The sequence below is a fragment of the Miscanthus floridulus genome, chromosome 2 (genome assembly GCF_019320115.1).
Source record: "Miscanthus floridulus cultivar M001 chromosome 2, ASM1932011v1, whole genome shotgun sequence".
Lineage (NCBI taxonomy): Eukaryota > Viridiplantae > Streptophyta > Magnoliopsida > Poales > Poaceae > Miscanthus > Miscanthus floridulus.
In genome coordinates, this window is record NC_089581.1 from 47,039,156 (window position 1) to 47,056,870 (window position 17,715).

Consider the following 17,715-nt stretch of genomic DNA (forward strand, 5'->3'; position numbering starts at 1 on the left):
TGCTGGCGCCAAGCTAACATGTCTCGGCGCCAGCGTCCCTAGCGCCGAGGTCCTGGGCTCTGTGGATGACATGACATGGAGCTCGGCGCCAGTCACTCTAGCATCGAACTCGACGCCATAGATCTTGGCGCCGAGCTCGATGCCATAGATCTTGGCGTTGAGCTCGGCGCCTACCTATGCCCCACACCTCTCTTCCTCTCCCTCTCTCGCCCGGGCAGAGCCAAGCCAAGGTTCATCCCCACCACCGCCGTCCACGCCCGCGTCAGCGCCCGCCGCCGCCACCTCCACCGGCCACCCTCGCACACGCCACCGCCCTTGCCTACGCCCGTGCCACGCCCACGCCACCCCACTACCGCACCAGTGGCCGTGCCACCATGCTCACACCACCACCGCCCCATGGCCGCGCCAGCGCCCACGCCGCGCCACCGCCCTGAGGCCGCCTAGCGCCACCGCGGCCTCCCGCGCCTCGCCGCCGCCACCACGCCACGTCCATTGCCCCTCCACCCATGCCCCAGTCCCCTCGCCGGTTCCTGCTCCCGCGCCATGCCCTCTCCTCGCCTTGGCCTCACCCTGCCTTGCCGCCCTCCACCGCCGGCCTCGGCCGTGGCCGCCGTGCCTCCCGCGTCCGTCGAGCCGGACTCGCCGCGCGGAGCCCTGGGCATCCCACGCCCGCCGCGCGCCACCGCTGTCGTCGGCCGCACCACCGCTGACCCCGCCACCTACAGCGGCCGGCCATGTCACTGCCGTCCTAGATCGTTGGCTTGACCCACGCCCATCGTCCGCTGCGACTCCGTCGACGTCCGTGGATCAGTCGTTGGAAAGGTAAAAATTATGAATATGCAATGTACATACTTAGTTGGCATTTGTTATTTACTAGTTAATGTGATCTAGTGAGATATATATGTAGATAGATAGAAACATTGATACATAGGTACATAGATATAGTTAGATAGCTACTTAGATATGTAGTTACATATTTAGTTAACTCAATATGATCTAGCTATTTAGTGAGTACACTGTATATATATACATAGTTATTATCTTATTTACTTAGTTTGTAGTTAGAAAGTACTTGTTAGGTACTATCTATCGTCTAATTTGGACTAAAGGACATGTGTTTCATTACATGTTTAAACTAGATTGACAACCTAGTGACCATATATGATGGAGGCACCGTTGAAAGTGATCGCTATGGATATGTTGAGTTTGTTGACATGCAAAGCGTGCCTATGCTATTCAATGATAGGCCTTCATTTAGTGAAATGGTTGCAAGGGCCCAGGAGGAGCTGCATTGCCTTGGAGATGATGGCATTGCAGTTGATGGTGTACTGCACCTAGGTTGTCCTCCCAACATCTTCAGGCGAATGATCTCAATTGGTTGTATGGAACAGTGAGAGAACTATGTGAGATCGGCTATGAAGAGCCAGCTGCAATGTTTGGACGTGGTTGTGCGTCGGGTGTTAGTTGATCCCATCCCACATGGGTTTACCCCAGCAATGGATCAGTAGGCACACATCGACCCTCCTGTTCCTGAACCTTATCTGTATGTGGAGATTGCACCTATGGTTCCTGATGCTCAATCTGCCCCGAATGCGGTAGTTGGAGATGGTTGTCAGACTCATGTTTCCGTGGTAGATCCTTCTTATGAGATTCCTTTGACACAGAATCATCCAAGTAAGTGTCTTAACTGCATGGTTTTTGGGAGCTTACCCCGTTCCTTACATCTATTTCTTTCATTCTTTCCTCATTTCTCTACTTATCTTGCAGGAGACATTCCTGAGAATGTGGATGTGCCCCCTGTTGCTGTGCAAGTGAACTTTGGAGATGGATTCCATGGCTCCAATAGTGTTGACATTATGCATGAATCAGAGCCATATGAGATGGCTAGGGCTCTTGATTCTGATGATGATCGTCCTGTTGGAGAGCTGACGGAGAGTGATGTTGAGATGATGAGGCGTATCTTTCCCAGCCGCCGTGATCCTAGAGTTCACGAGTTCAGCGATCTTGCTCATTCCGATCAGGCGTTTGCAGAAGGACATGATGATGAGCTCCTAGAAGCTCCTGAGGCTGGTCCTAACATGGTAATTAAGAATGGGAGGGTGTTCAATGACCTCCCTACTTTGAAGAGGTGGTTGCAGGCTTTTGCAGTGATACGAAAGAGACCTTACAAGGTATTGCATTCATATGCTGAGCGCCGTTACACAGTTGTGTGTGACAAGGAATGCTGCCCATGGAGGGTTTGTGCAAGGAAGCAACAGGTAACCTGGAAAATGGAAGATCACAAAAGTTGTCGGGCCACACAATTGTGCTGACCATGAGCTGACACTGAGGCATCGACAGTTGACATCTACCCTTATTGCCAAGCGACTGATGGGAATTTTGCAGGGAGAACCCAACATGAAGGTGCGGACAATTATCAGGACCATTGAGGCGTATGGAGGTTATGTGATAACTTATGATAAAGCATGGAGGGCTAAGCATCGAGCATGGAAGATGATATATGGGGACTGGGAGGATGGGTATGAGCAACTGTCAGTTCTTTTCAATGCAATCAAAGCGATGAATCCAGGCATGCATTATGAGTACATCCCAAAACCAAATGCATGGAAGGATGGGAGGCAGATATTCTTCCGTGCTTTCTGGTGCTTCCCTTGTGTCAAGGCCTTTAGGCAGTGTCGTCCCATCTTCTCCATTGATGGTACATTCTTGATTAGCAAATATCAGGGCACACTTCTTATAGCCATATCCTGTGACGCGAACAACAAGTTGGTTCCTTTGGCATTTGCTTTGGTTTAGAAGGAGAACAATGATAGTTGGGGATGGTTCTTGAGGCTAGTTCGGATACACGTGGTTGGGCTTGGTAGGGAGGTTGGCGTCATATTTGATAGGCATAAGGGCATACTTAATGTCGTGCGAGAGTAGATAGAGGGGTATGCACCTTTGCACCATCGTTGGTGTACTCGGCACCTTGCCGAGAATCTACTCCAGAAGGATGGTGTCAAGGGTAACTTTGATCTGTTCTAGGAGGCTGCTCGACAGCTTGAGGACAAGTACTTTAAGGAAAAGTTAGAGCAGGTCAGAACCGCATCAAATGCAGAAGGTAGACAATGGCTCACAGGTTTGATGAGGGATTTGGAGAAATGGACGAGAGCTCACGACATCGGTGGATGGAGGTATGAGTTTCAATGCAGCAACATGGTAGAGTCATTCAATAAGTTGCTATTGGGGATACATGGTATGCCCGTGAATGCAATCGTTCAATTCACCTTCTATAAGCTTGTTGCCTGGTTCAACGATAGACATGCCCATGCATTGCAGTTGCGGAGTGATAGAGAGATATGGGCTCCGAAACCAAAGGCACACCTAGAGAAGGCAAGAGAAAGGGCTGGCACACATGAGGTTACATGCTTTGACCATGCCATAAGGACTTATCAGGTCGAGCATAGGGGTGGTACAACGTCTAACGGTGAGGTCCGAGAGTCGAGGATACATGTGGTTGTCCTCCAAGATTTCAAGTGCACTTGTGGTAAACTAAGGCAGTACCACTTTCTATGTTCTCATTTGGTGGTAGCAGCTAGGCATCGCAACTATAATATCGAGAGCAGGATACCTTATGAGTTCAGTGTCGACACGCTTGTGCACACATGGAGCCTCCGCTTTGTGCCTTTCTGGGTCCCTAGAGAGTGGCCTCCATATGATGGGCCAAAGTACATTGCAGATCCAGGTTACCGTTGGAACAAGCATGGATCAAGGCAGAGGACGAGGCACAGGATGGTTATGGATTAGATACCTAGAAGAATGAGGTGTGGGAGAGGAACTCCATTTGTTACTGACCCCGAGCAGTACGAGTGCGGCAAGTGCGGTAGACTTGGCCACAATTCACGAAGTTGCCATTGGCAGATTAGTGAGGTGCGACTATTGGTTCATTTTATTATTTTATATTTGTTGTCTTCATTTAATTAATTATGCATGTCTCTTTTTATGCTTGTATTTGTGTCAATTACTTATACATTTCTAAGTTCATGTTTCATTGTATATTGAAATTCGAATTCATTCACTTTTTTTTGTAGGATGGAGCAATTCTACCTGCTCGACCCGACGTATGAGGCGACCCAACGAGGACGTCTCATAGCACTGGGGCATGTAATAATCTATAAGTTTTGTTCAAAATTTAGTGAGCGTACATGTGTTCGTGAAGTAATAGGAGACGATTTTATTCGATGCAGGACCTTCCGCTCCTTCATCCTAGAACCCATAGTGGGTTCTTGGACATGAGGTATGATGATAGGTACACTCCTTTCCTGCAAAGAGATGACCTGGATGTCATCTCTTTTCTTGTTCGTCGTGGGTTGCCCAAGTTCAACTCAGTGGCCATAACTACGTTGGTTGACAGGTATTAAATTGAATAATTGCCTCCATTCATGGCCATTTGTTCATGCGATTGACTTTTTGACAATTAATATTGCTTTGTCTTAAATATAGGTGGTGTCTGGAGACTCACAACTTCCACCTACCTTTCGGGGAGATGACAGTCACGCTCCAGGACAGTCAGAAGATGCTAGGCCTAAGGATTCACAGCAACCCAGTCACCGGGCAGTGCAGGTCAGAGGGCTGGAGAGCACGAGTGGAGGCCTTCCTTGGATGTGAGCTTGGCGAGCAAGTGGCTCGCACTTCTAGAGTTCCCATCTCCTAGCTATGGGAAGAGTTTGCACAGTGCCCTGAGAAGGTAGATGAGGAGACAGTTGGGTACTACTGCAGGGCGTGGATCCTACACCTATTTGCCTGTGTTCTCTTCCCCGATGCCATGGGTGACAGTGCGTCCTGGATGTGGATCCACTGCCTTAGTGACTAGGACCAGGCGGGTCACTACAGCTGGGGCTCTACAGTCTTGTGTTTTCTATACCAGCAGCTGTGCGAGGGGTGTCGTCGGTCTTTGTCCAACCCGTCACTTGGTGGATGCGTGTACCTGTTACAGCTGTGGATGTGGGCTCATCTTCCAGTTGGCCATCCTAAGGTTCTAGCTCGTCATGAGTGGTTCCAAGGTCAGCCTCCAAGATGGCAGCCGACGTGGGCGTACCTTTGGGACTAGGCCAGGGTTCCGTATGTGAGGTTAGACCGAGCGTACATTGAGTTCACCAATGAGCTAGACACGCTGATGGCGTCTAGTGTAAGTAAATTTTATTTCCCATGCTGGTTTGAAAAGGATTAGTATACCATCTAACATCTTGTTTGCACATGTTGCAGGTGGAGTGGGAGCCGTACGGTGGAGAGGACGCACTTCCTTTTCAGCTGAGCAACGTTTGTGGGGCCGACGACGACTTCTATAGGATGAGGTGCCCTCTAATCTGCCTCTATGCTGTCGAGTTCCACCTACTAGATAGGGTTGCACGCCAATTTGGAGCGAGACAGCTTTGGCCTACGGCTCTGTTCTCGACTGGCATTGACTTACACAAGTAAGTGTTTTGATATTTCAAATATCTCATGATGATGGTCCATTTCTATTAATATGGTGACATGTACATGGATTCAAGTAACGATGGACATACGTACAGGTTGGATCATCAGAGGAATAAGAAGATTTTTGACTGGGAGAGGCACCACCAGTCCTTCATTGAGGAATGGGAGGAGATGCACGACAACATGGATGACAACAACGAGCCGCACACGAACCATGAGTTTAGGCGGTACTAAGCTTGGTACCAGCATGCGACACGTTGTAGGCTGAGGGTACAGTGGACCAAAGCTGACTACGCCGACATCGAGTCCTCCAACGATGAACACATGGTGTACGACCAGTTGACTCGTACAGGAAGGCAGGAGGAGGCAGGACCGATCTTGGACAGAGTGGTAAGCCAATTGCCTTATTTTTGTATGTTAAGTTGCATAACAATACATTAGACGTTCTTGGACCGACATTAGGAGTTATCTATTGTAGTTAGTGCCACCTTCGAGCCGTATCACCCTTATAATATGTTAGATTCTTGTACAAAAGAAAACAAAACCTATTGCTATCTGTTCAGAAGTATTATTACTGAGAACTTTGTTGCAGGGCAATACACTCAAATGCTTAGTTGAAGAGATCAAGCGTGTTCGGCCGAGAGTTAATGACGACTACATACTTGGCTTCCTAGATGTAAGATTAAAAATATTCTTTCAAACATATCATTAATACGTTAGATTCTTTCAGTTAACATAGTTTTGTACAACAAAGGATGTCACGTCGTCTACGCCGTGCGGCTAGTCGTTGTGGTTGTAGGACAGACACGACGCAAGACGTGTACGTTCCTTCCGCAGGCAGAGGAGGCTTGGGTTCCTCTAGTCAAGCAGCTACAGGGGATGGGGACGAGGACAAGGAAGACGACGACGACGATGACGTGGACAAGAGGCATGAGGAGCTTGGCCCCTCTCAGATCCATGACGCTCCCTCGACTCATCCTACACTGCCTCTAGGCACTAGGCGACGCCGTTCGTGTGACCGTTACACTCTAGGTACGAGCGCTCTCGGTCACAAGGGTAAGGGCAAGAGTAGGAGGCAGTGAGGGATGTGGTAGTTGTTAGTATGCACTATTATGGATTTTGTATTTACTTTTCTGTAACTATTTAGGACTGTATGGACATTGTGGACTATTTGGACTACGCAGGACATATTATGTTGGTTGTGATGTTTGTTGTGGTTGCATTTTGCTCCTTGGATGATTAAATATGTGGAATATATAATGATGTCTCTATTTGTAACTGTGGATGCTCCTAAAACAAGGGAAACTCTTATGAATTTTTTCCGTGAAACAATAATCATACTACACTGCTAAAAAGGCACAAATGTAGTACACAGATTAACTATAAATTTATTAGAAAGTGTATAATCTAAACGTATCGTACATACGCTTTGTAGATGAATATAGGGTTACCAAGCAACAGTGAACGATTCTATGCTTTTTAGATAATAAAAATAGACTTTTTAGATACAAGGACAACAGCAATTTATCACATCACTGACATAGTACTAGCATGCAAGGAAGCACAACTCCACTCTATCTCCACCATCCATCTTATGACTGTTTGATCCAAGGGCTTAGGTGAAGAGGCACACGAATCGCTGACATGGCACACTGAGAGGCCTCCATTCCTCCTCTCAACCTATAAATAACCACTCATTCCCTCTCATTCACACACACAACAAGGAAGAAGAACACTCCTCAGTATTTTCTTTCGTTGCAGTACCAATGTCTAGAGGGTCGTCCAGAGGGAGAGGAAAGGGGAAGGGAACTACCTAGGGGTGGGAGGGTCCTCTTGGTCTTGATTTCTTTGAGGAAGCTCTTTATGAGAGGTTCCCAGTTGAGGGCAAAAGTGATTTCACCAAAGAGGCACCACTGAGAGGATACAATGAAAGGAAAGAAGAGTGGCCAAAATGCATGCATGGTGAGAACTGCTTAGTGCAGATGTTCACCGAGGGAATAGATAGAGGATCGTTGTTTCTTTAAATGCCCGCGAGCATGGGTAATTGCTATTACTATTTGTTTCTTCAATATGTTTCTCTTGTATATAACTTACACGACATACTTATTGTAGTCTTCCTTGGCTGAAGAAAACTATGGGTTTAGTAGGTGGGTCGATCCTTGACCTATTTATCCGCATGCAGAGTACATCTACTACCTATAGGACCGTATCTTCGATCTAGAAAGGGAAGTTAGCAGCGGTTACAAGGACGACGGACAGGACGACAACAACAATGGTGCCGATTCACAGGAGGCACTCTACAATGATCCATATTGCACCTGCCCTAACCACAACAACAAGGGGCCTCCCCCGTTCACCCCCGCCACCACCACCAACAACGGGAGGCTACTATGGAGAAGGTGCAACACAATTTGCTATGTGGCCACACTACTAGGATGACTTTATCTTTTTCACATACCACATCTATGTGTTTGTTGTTTAGTTTAATTACCTACGGCATGTTAGGTTTAACCAAAGGAAACTCTGTACCCAGGTTTGGTACATGTAGTCACATGCCATTTCATGTTTTTCGTGTGTTGATTTATATAATGTCGTACGTCGTTAGTTTTTTTTGCAGCAAGTGTTCACATTTCAATGTGTCCGTATCATTAAGCAGAATATTAAGACCATAAATAATGAAAACAACCACATAATGAAAAGTTCAATACTATGCCACATTACACAACATATTAATACTAGAAGTACGTGCCGATAGTAGGCATAGGGGCAAATGCACTTCCAAATCCTCAGTCTGAAACGTACTGAGTAAGCAACTCATCATTCGAGTACCAGTCCTCTACCATAACCCTATTGATGTGGCTAGGCTCACCTGCGTTGCTCTGACCTGCCTGTCGCCTGTAGTAAGCGGCCTCCGCTTCATCTACGGCCGCTGCGGCCTGAGTGAAGAATGTGTCGTCATCCTCCTCCACCTGTAAGCCCACCTCTGCTAGAGCGATGAGCTCGCTCAGTCTGCCAGTGTCATCCTTAGCCTCCTTTGCCTACATGCCCACCTCTGCTAGAGCGATGAGCTCGCTCAGTCTGCTAGTGTCGTCCTCAGCCTCCTGCGCCTACATGCCCGCCTCTGCTAGAGCAATGAGCTCACTCAGTCTGCCAGTGTCGTCCTCATCCTCGTCCCCCTCATCAGACAACACAATCGGTGATTGAATGGTGCGACCAGCTCGCAATCTATGCTCATAACTTCTTCTCCTCATACCTTGCATGAGCCACCTCTGCGGCATGTTCCTCGCTACAACCAATTCCTTCATGTATAAAATGCAATCAGTTAGCAACGCGATTATATTACATTTAAAATCAGGCAACGAAAAAAGGCTTTCAAGCACTCACTGGCAGATAATGCAGCAACATGCTCGTTCAAGACCTGCATCTGTACTCTTGTCTCCTCCCTTGCCTCATTCCTTGCCCTCTCCTTCTCTAATGTCATCCGCCTCTCCAATCCCCATTTGTTAAGCCCAACATCGATCGGGTTACAAATATCGTGCTATCTAGCAAACTCACGCATCTTTTCTTTGTGATGTTTAACGAATAGGTTGACGTAGTCAGGTCCATATCCCCTCTTCCGTGCAATTAGTTGCCTCTTCTTTAGTTCATCCAAGAATTTAGCTTGACCATCATAACATTCCCACCTGCATTTCCTAGTGCTCTATTCAAAAGAAATATTATATCATATATGTCTTAGCAAAAGAAACAAAATACGATTTCATGTTTACCACAAAAATAACGAACCTCATCATACTCAATCATATGGCCACAATAATGGCCTATTCCAAGCTCCGAAGGGACTAGGTCATAGTTGGATTTAACACCACATTCGCACATGACAGGAGGTGCTTTGTAGATTATCCTTTCTTTCTTCTTTTTCTTAACCCTCCGTGGTTCTTTCGGCCATTGGTTCTTAGGACCATACAACCATTCCTTGAAACGACACTTCGCCATTGAAAACACCTAAATAATGAGATATTAGTACATGAACACATATAGCTCAAGATTTGAACACATACACTTTGCACTTACTTCATGCTTATTTGGACACACAAACTCCAACGTATTCTCAAAGTTTATCACAGCTCAATCTCCGCAATCGCATAGAGGAGGATCCTCGAGTCGTCTAACTACAGCTAAGTGCTTCTCCTTAGTCGTCATTGGCGGAGGGTTAGGGGGGTGGAACCCACCGCTTGAAGTGCTCACGTGGATGTCTCCCTCTAAACCAATCGTCGAAAAGGAGGTACCTAGGATCAAACTTGTCTGCACCATCGATCCACTGAAAGAAAAAGCACCTCTCATGGACCTACACAACGAGATTCCAATAAAATATTAGTAGCATACTTACACAAGTAAAAAAAGGATAGTGGAAATAATTTCTTACATTAAAACGACTGCATGTGTAGAAGCAACGCGCCGCTGTGTCTGGATGTTTCGATTGAAAAACATGGGCCAGAAAACCACAGTTATAGTTAGGGACAGGGAGGTCAGGAGGGACGGGGCATCTTTGCTAGACGCGTCGGGGTATAATTCTCGAGGACGACCCCGTTTTCGCTAAAACTCCTCCCGAAACATTTCTTGCATCTAACAAAATGGATGTAATTTAACAAGCATAAATCAAAACATCACAAATAAATGTCAATGAGAACCATAACTACAATACAACCAATTTTGTTCTAAGAACCGAAAGCAGTTAACATTAAACCCTAAACCTAGGGTTTCCTATTTGATGGACAACAATGAACCAATAACATAACTATATGCGCATAGGTTTGCTAGCTTTTTTCACGCCTTGGCATCATCCTACGGTTGTATAATACATATATTGAGGGATAGAATGAAACCCTAAGTGATGACGATTATTACGTTCAAAAATCCGACTAATATATACCGAATCGATGCGAAAAAAACTAGAAGGGGAGAGAGGATACCTTGCTCTCGAAGATCTACGGATCAAATCAAGGTTTTCAAGGTCCAATATGCCGATTCGTGAAGTGGGGAGAGAAAAAAACCCGAGGGGGAGGAGAAAGAAGAGGAAGAACGCTCGGGCAGGAAGGTTGGGCCGGGGTTAAATGGCAGGGAGCTCGGCGCCAGTCACTCTGGCGTCGAGCTCGGCGCTCCCTGTCATGTCATCCACCGAGCCCAGGACCTCGGCGCCAGGGACGCTGGCGCCGAGACGTGTTAGCTCGGTGCCAGCATCAATGGCGCCGAGCTAAGGGTTCATTTTCTGAATTCTTTCCGCCAGGGGTCTATTTGTGAGAAACTTTAAAAAAATGGCTAAATTGTAAAAAATTCGGGGACACTAGCGGCTAAACGGCGGGGGCGACTTATGGGAGGGTCGGTGGAGGAACCGAGCAGTGGCTAGATTAGCGCATGGTAATATGGAGGAACGGCGATGGTTAAGGCTGGTGACCGCAGAGAAGGCCATAAATGAAAAAAAAAAAACAATTGCTCATATTATTTTATTTTATTTCCGCCAGGGGTCATCCTGATTATGCATAGGGCCGGCCTTAGCTGGGCCCATCTTTAGTCCCTAATCATTCGCCTCCTACACAGCATATCTGTTTGGGCACTCCCCGATCTTCTCCATCGCCCACATAGACCAACAACGCAAGCGCTGCACCAAAAACCCCAGGCATCAGATGCTCCAATCTATGCTGCCCATATATAGGCCTCTTGAGAGCAAAAAGGGAAGTGCAAACAAAAAGCCTCAAAGGGGCAGACAGCCAAATGACCCACCACAGCACAGCGTAGCCCCTCCTCACTGACTCACCTGCAAAAACCACTTGCAAACCACACAAACCGAAAACGCCAGCTCCCCTGCCTCCATTTTTAGCAACTTTTCGCTTCAATCTCCCATCGCAGTCACCTCCTTGCCCCCACCCCACGCAGCCGTGCTTCTGCCGCCCTCCTCCTCCTCGACCCTTGGCTGGCGCCGCCGTTGGACGCCCGACATGGAGAAGAGTCCCGGCGCGGCGCCGACATCATCGCCCGAGGAGGAGGTGGCGGCGGAGGGCCATGCGCATGCTGAGGATGTGACGGAGCAGGAGGAGGAGGCCACGCCGGTGGTGCTCAAGAAGGGGCCGTGGACGGCAGCGGAGGACGCCATGCTCATGGACCACGTCCGGCACCACGGCGAGGGGAACTGGAACGCAGTGCAGAGGATGACCGGCCTGCTTCGCTGCGGCAAGAGCTGCCGCCTGCGCTGGACCAACCATCTCCGCCCCAACCTCAAGAAGGGCTCCTTCTCCCCCGACGAAGAGCTCCTCATCGCCCAGCTCCACGCGCAGCTTGGCAACAAGTGGGCGCGCATGGCCGCGCATGTAAGCAAGCACTGTACTCTCTTCGGCTTGGATGAATAATTTATTTATGGCGACTTGTTGATGTGATGTGACTGATGCTTCGTGTTCGTTCCTGTGCTGGTTGGTGCGCGTCCGCAGCTACCGGGGAGGACGGACAACGAGATCAAGAACTACTGGAACACGAGGACCAAGCGCCGCCAGCGCGCCGGCCTGCCCGTGTACCCGCCGGAGGTGCAGCTCCACCTCGCCCTCTCCAAGCGCTGCCGCTACGACGACTTCTCGCCGCTGGCGTCCCCGCAGCTGTCGGGGACGACCAATGTCCAGGCGCTGGGCGCCGCCGCGACGTCGGCCGGGTACGCCAGCTCCCGCCCGGCGCCGCTCGACCTGGCCCGCCAGCTCGCCGTGACGAACCAGCAGACGGTGCAGTTCCTCTCGCCGGCGCCCTTCTCGGCGCCGTCGTCCCCGTGGGCGAAGCCGTTCGCCCGGAACGCGCAGTACTTCCAGCTCGCGCACTCGTCGCCCGTGTCCCCGTCCACGCCGACCGGGCCGATGCACCCGGCCACGCCGGACCTGTCCCTCGGCTACGGCGTGCGCGGCGCCGCCGAGCAGAGCAGGCTCCCGACGCTCTCGCCATCCCCTGGCCCCAGAGTGGAGCTCCCTTCAAACCAATACGGCCAGCCGACGCCGCCGACCTCGGCCACCGCCGCCGCAGCCGGACATGGAGGTGGTATCGCGCTGCCGGATCATCAGAACGCGGCGAGCCTCGAGAAGATGCTGCAGGAGCTGCATGACGTCATCAAGGTCGATCCGCCGGCGCTGGTCCCGGCCAACGGCGGCGGCGGCGCTGCCCTGGAGCGGCATGATGGCGGAGGTGAGTAGTGCATGCCGTGTGTGAAGCATTTCTCTCACATCTTCTTGCTCTCTTTTTTGGATGCACTCGGAGTTCGATTTGTTGCTTTGCGGGGGAAGAGAACAAATACTCATGATTACGATGTGAATTGGCAGATTAGTGTGAACCTTTTCGTTTGTGCTTCCAAAATCTCGGTTTCTTTATCGCGGTGTCACCATCTGTTAATCAGAGTTCACTTACTTGGCAGTATTAATAGGAATAAATGTGCCTTGGTGAAAGTAATTCTGGTTAAGTATATTTTGTTGGGATTTGGACAAAATCTGAAACATGGACAGCACACTGTTTGGAATCTTTTTTTTTTTGTCTTTCTTTTTGATAGTTTTAAGGTTAGAGAAGCTTCTGCAGGTGCTGTCTATGGAGAGGGCTTTCTTTTTGTCCATGCAAGACAGTGACTACCTTTGATCTTGTTCCATGATTACTTTACCTTATCCTGCCAAGTGCTTTAACAACCTTTTTCCCCTTCTTTTCCCTCTGCATGTACCACTTTATCTATCATTTACCTAATCAGACGTAATATGATTCCAATTCATCCTTCCTTTTCGCAATTGTATGATTGCTCGTTAGCTTCCATAGCAACACGTCACATTGCTGTCATATTCTGCACAAGCTTAGCATAATTTTTTTGAGCAAGAAAGCTTAGCATAATCAGGATGATCATATATAGCTATATTTCTTTTCCGGAGATTAACTAGAGAGGTTCTCATTCTTTTCTTTTTTAAAAAAATAGAGAGGTCATCATGATCAGTGAAAAGAATAGAATCAAATCAGGACTAATAATTTATAAAAGCTACTGATTTTTTAATTTTTATGATGTGCGTGCTATCGTGCGAATATATATGAACTTTCATGGAGCAAATTGAGCTTTCAGAATTTGTGCTGCACCGGCACCTGCCCAGCAATGTCACTTTGTTCCTGATTTTGCGTCATGCGTTTCTCTGTTGTTGGTTTCAGTCCCAGAGAACAGGTTCAGCGGCGTGCAGCACAGGGTTGAGGACAACATGGACACTCTGTTCGGCCTGGTGCACCCAGCACTCAGCGCGCCGGAGACGGTGCCGCCGGCTGCGGCCTCCAACCACTCCGGCTCGACCTCACAGCACAGCAGCGACGACCAGAACCCGTCCACCGTCGACCTTCACGTCGCCGGCGGCACCAGCTCGTCGGACCAGGACTGGGGCCTCGACGGCGTCTGCCAGTGGAGCAACATGTCCAGGATCTGCTGATCTCGTGCAAGAACTGCAGGGATCGGCGTAGCCATGTCGAATCATCGATTAAGACGTCCATCCGATGATTCTGAGAACTGATTAAGGAGCCGGAGACAGAATGCCTTTTTTTGAACATTTCTTGCTGCTGTCAGATGCCAAGCATCATGGACAAATCTGTTTGTGTTCTGTTCACCGTTCTTGACGACTCTGTTGGTCAGTTACCGACTCAGATCTCAGCTGTGCAATCCAAGCGAATTTGCGTCAGCGTCTCTAGCATGTTCCTTTCCAGTTTCCCAGTTCAATTGACATCATCAATCAATGGTAGTAGATTTTATAGATAGATCCCGTCAACCTTTCCTCGATTTTCTGGGAGCTACATCATCCATCTATCACTGCTCTCTCTCTCTCTCACAAGAGAGTATATAGTCCTCTTGCGTGTAGCCCGTATGGCTACTAAAAATGACAACACCCAAACATGGTAGCATCCATTTGTGCTAAGTTGTGATCCATGTGCTCATGAGGACAAGAAGTCAGATTGGCACCCTGGAACTTTTGGAAATTGTGGCTAGTTGCCCCTCCAGCTAGAGCAATCTGAACCGAAGAATGCCTATTATTCGATTTTTCGTGATATAGAGAAAAACGTCTGAAATACCAGCGTCCTAAACTTGACATCAAGTTTACCTTTTGTGAGCAGATCGAGTAGCTGGAAGGGTTTCAGCTGCCACCTCATAGTAGGACAATGCAAAGGCAATTGAAACAACCTAGGATCACATACAAGGAAATTGCTGGGGCCACACGTAGCCGTTGGCGTAGGACCAAACTTGAACTTATGGTCCTGAGTCCAGATAGGAGAATGGGAGCACTAATCATGATCCTTATCAACTTCAGACATTGCACATCCGTGCAGAGAAAGATTTTGCTTAGGGCCTGTTTAGATGGCAATTTTTTTTGCAAAATGCACTGTAGCACTTTTCGTTGTTATTTGGCAATTAGTGTCCGATCATAGTCTAATTAGACTTAAAAGATTCGTCTCGTGAATTTCGTCTAAACTGTGTAATTAGTTTTATTTTTTATTTACATTTAATGCTTCATGCATGCGTCTAAAGATTCGATGTGACGGGAAATCTTGAAAAATTTGACAAAATTTTCTGGAACTAAACTGGACCTTACTTTGCTGTTGTCTGATACTCTGATGCAGTTATTATATGTGCTTACACTTTGTACAGATAACACGTAGTCGCTAATAAATACCTTATACTAGATTGTCTGCAAAGCCAACAAAATCATGGTCTAATACTATTTTACAATTCGAAACACATCAACTTCATGTGCGCAGATTTAAATTGTTTTTTTTTTAAAAACAGCTGGACAGATTCTAGAATTGCTAGATCGAAGCAATTGCACTATACAAAATCATCGCAAATCGCGGGCAGTGGTCACAAATCCGTCGTGAAATCGACACCAACCATGCCAAAGGTGTTTCATTGTCTCCGGCCTCCCCATTGCGCAAATGGGTCGAGGAACAAGGAGCAGTTGGATTGCATGAGCAATTGAGCAGGTTCGTATCCATGCAAACTACGTGTTGCCCACTCTTTGCTCCTTGCTTTGTGCCATAAGTTGCTCCCCTGAGTGGGTTTCTCTTGTTGTGCTCCTCGATCCCCGGCATAATCTTGCTCTTCCCTACCTTTCTAATTACCTTTGGGTAAAAGAAGCTTCTAACGGTTTTTTTTTTCTCAGAGAGTGAAGAAAAAGATGGGCCACGCCTTGGTTTATTTGTGACCTCTATCAATTTTTTATGTTTCAATATATTTATTACTCCCTCCGTCCTGTATGCATACAAAAAATTAGGACAACTTAAACGGATACTCAAATGATGACACATTATCCATATGGATTAAACTCAATTAAAGAGTTTCTCCTCAAATTATGGTTTCTTTTTTAATAAACTTTGCCAAATATATGTATGAGCACCACATAAAATCCTTATATTTCAGAACAAAATTTAGAAGTTATAATGCACTATATTTCAGGACGAAGAAAGTATTCCTTTTTGGCGATTGGTGTTTTGCATATCCATTATTTGAATATGCGAATGTTTCGTTCAAGAACAAAAAATGTTCCGGCATTCCAATTTTGTAAATGTCAAAGTGTCCCACCAATCAACTTTGCAAATGTTCTGCTAAAGAAAAAGTGTTCCTGTAAAGGATAAATACATTGCTAAAGAAAATAATATCCTATACAAGAGAATTTTTCTCGAAATAAAAATTGGTTTTATGTGGGATGAATCTTCCTCGGAGTGTAATTTTCTCATCAAGACTCCAAATTCGACGCACTATATATGCATTTTCGGTCATCTTAACGAGAGGAACACAATGGTGAAGACCGCGCCGACACTTATTCTCCCAATGAATGGGTCGGTTTCATCTGTGGGCTAGCGAGTAAACGAGTCATCTTGGACATGTTAGTCAGACGCACCCATATGGGTCAGAGGGCCCCCTGAGAGGCCAGATAAGGATCCTGTGACCCTATAATGGCTGAATCCGGCAGGGGTGCGCGAGCGCACCTAGTGGATGTAGTACCCGAGCCCTTTATCCAAATGACCCAAGTCGAGCAAGGGCTTAGTATCTGGTAGGATGATACCTTGTTAGTGAGGTTACGCATGGTTCGGGTACACATCAATATTTATTTCCAAAGAAGCTTGGTACAGGTGAACTCCATATATCAGAGGGAATGTGTTGGAAAGGGAAAAGGTGCTGGAAGAACTATATGGTTTTCAAGCATGTTTATCGAGCTGGCACGTTGAATAAGTGTGGGACACTGATGTATTCCAATACAAATTGGAAGAATGCAAAGTGGCCATAAGGGAGGAATTGCCATAATAATGCCCAGACATTGGCACCAAAGTTGTGCCAAACATGAATGTCAGCGCATATGAAGAAGTAAGTAGGTAAAGATCATCAATCACCTTCCCGGTATCGATCCCTGACAAAAAGCCCATAAGGGTCAAACTCAGTAGAGACAAAGTATCATGTGTGAGAGCACTCATTGAGATCCTTGACAAAGTAGGGAGAAAAAACAACATTATTCAGAGCAAGAGGAAAACCAATGGGAGGGATCAATGAGGGTAGATTGATCCAGACGCCTAACAAAAGATTCAATAGGACGCAAATACTATTGTTGTTTGAGAATGGAGGTAAGCCAGTGAGGGGAGTTTTAGCGTGGAAGGCCTTCTAATTTTCAGGCTAGGCCCCAAGGAAGTTAACCAAAGAGGGGCACAGGGGCATATGACCAGGTTTGAACTAGGCCTATCCATGAACTAATGTTGCAGTTCCACTAGTTTGCGGTGGGAGGACATGGCCACAGCTTGGGAGAAGATCCACCGCCACCACTAGAGGATGGAGTGCTAACATTCAAGGGACAATCTTTCCCTTTTATTATTGCTTTTTGGCCAGACCAGTTTAGAGGGCCTATGCATCCCATGTCTTGGCATCCTATTCGTTGTGCATCTCCTCCGGAAAGTAGGGAGGATCAAACCTCAAGGAAGGATGGTGATGCAAGATGGCAGGTGATGGAGGGGATGACATGGTAGAACTCAAGGCTCAATCCATGAAGCAAATTGATGACCTAGGTGGAATCCTTGACAGGCTCACTAAGGTCACAGAGTTGATCTACCAGTGTCTTGAGATAGGAAGGATCGAACCTCAAGGAAGGATGGCGATGCAAGATGGCAGGTGATGGAGGGGATGACATGGTAGAACTCAAGGCTCAACCCATGAAGCAAACTGATGACCTAGGTGGAATCCTT

At 47.4% G+C, this 17,715-nt stretch overlaps 1 protein-coding gene across 1 annotated transcript; it reads left to right on the plus strand.

Annotated features, from left to right (window-relative positions):
• The first annotated feature begins 11,246 nt into the window (after positions 1-11,246).
• On the plus strand, positions 11,247-14,125 carry LOC136538685 (transcription factor MYB65-like). The gene is made up of 3 exons (XM_066530646.1): positions 11,247-11,819; positions 11,937-12,669; positions 13,660-14,125. Exons 1-3 carry the CDS (start codon positions 11,451-11,453, stop codon positions 13,926-13,928), a joined length of 1,371 nt encoding a protein of 456 aa, XP_066386743.1. The 5' UTR covers positions 11,247-11,450; the 3' UTR covers positions 13,929-14,125.
• Positions 14,126-17,715: the final 3,590 nt, after the last annotated feature.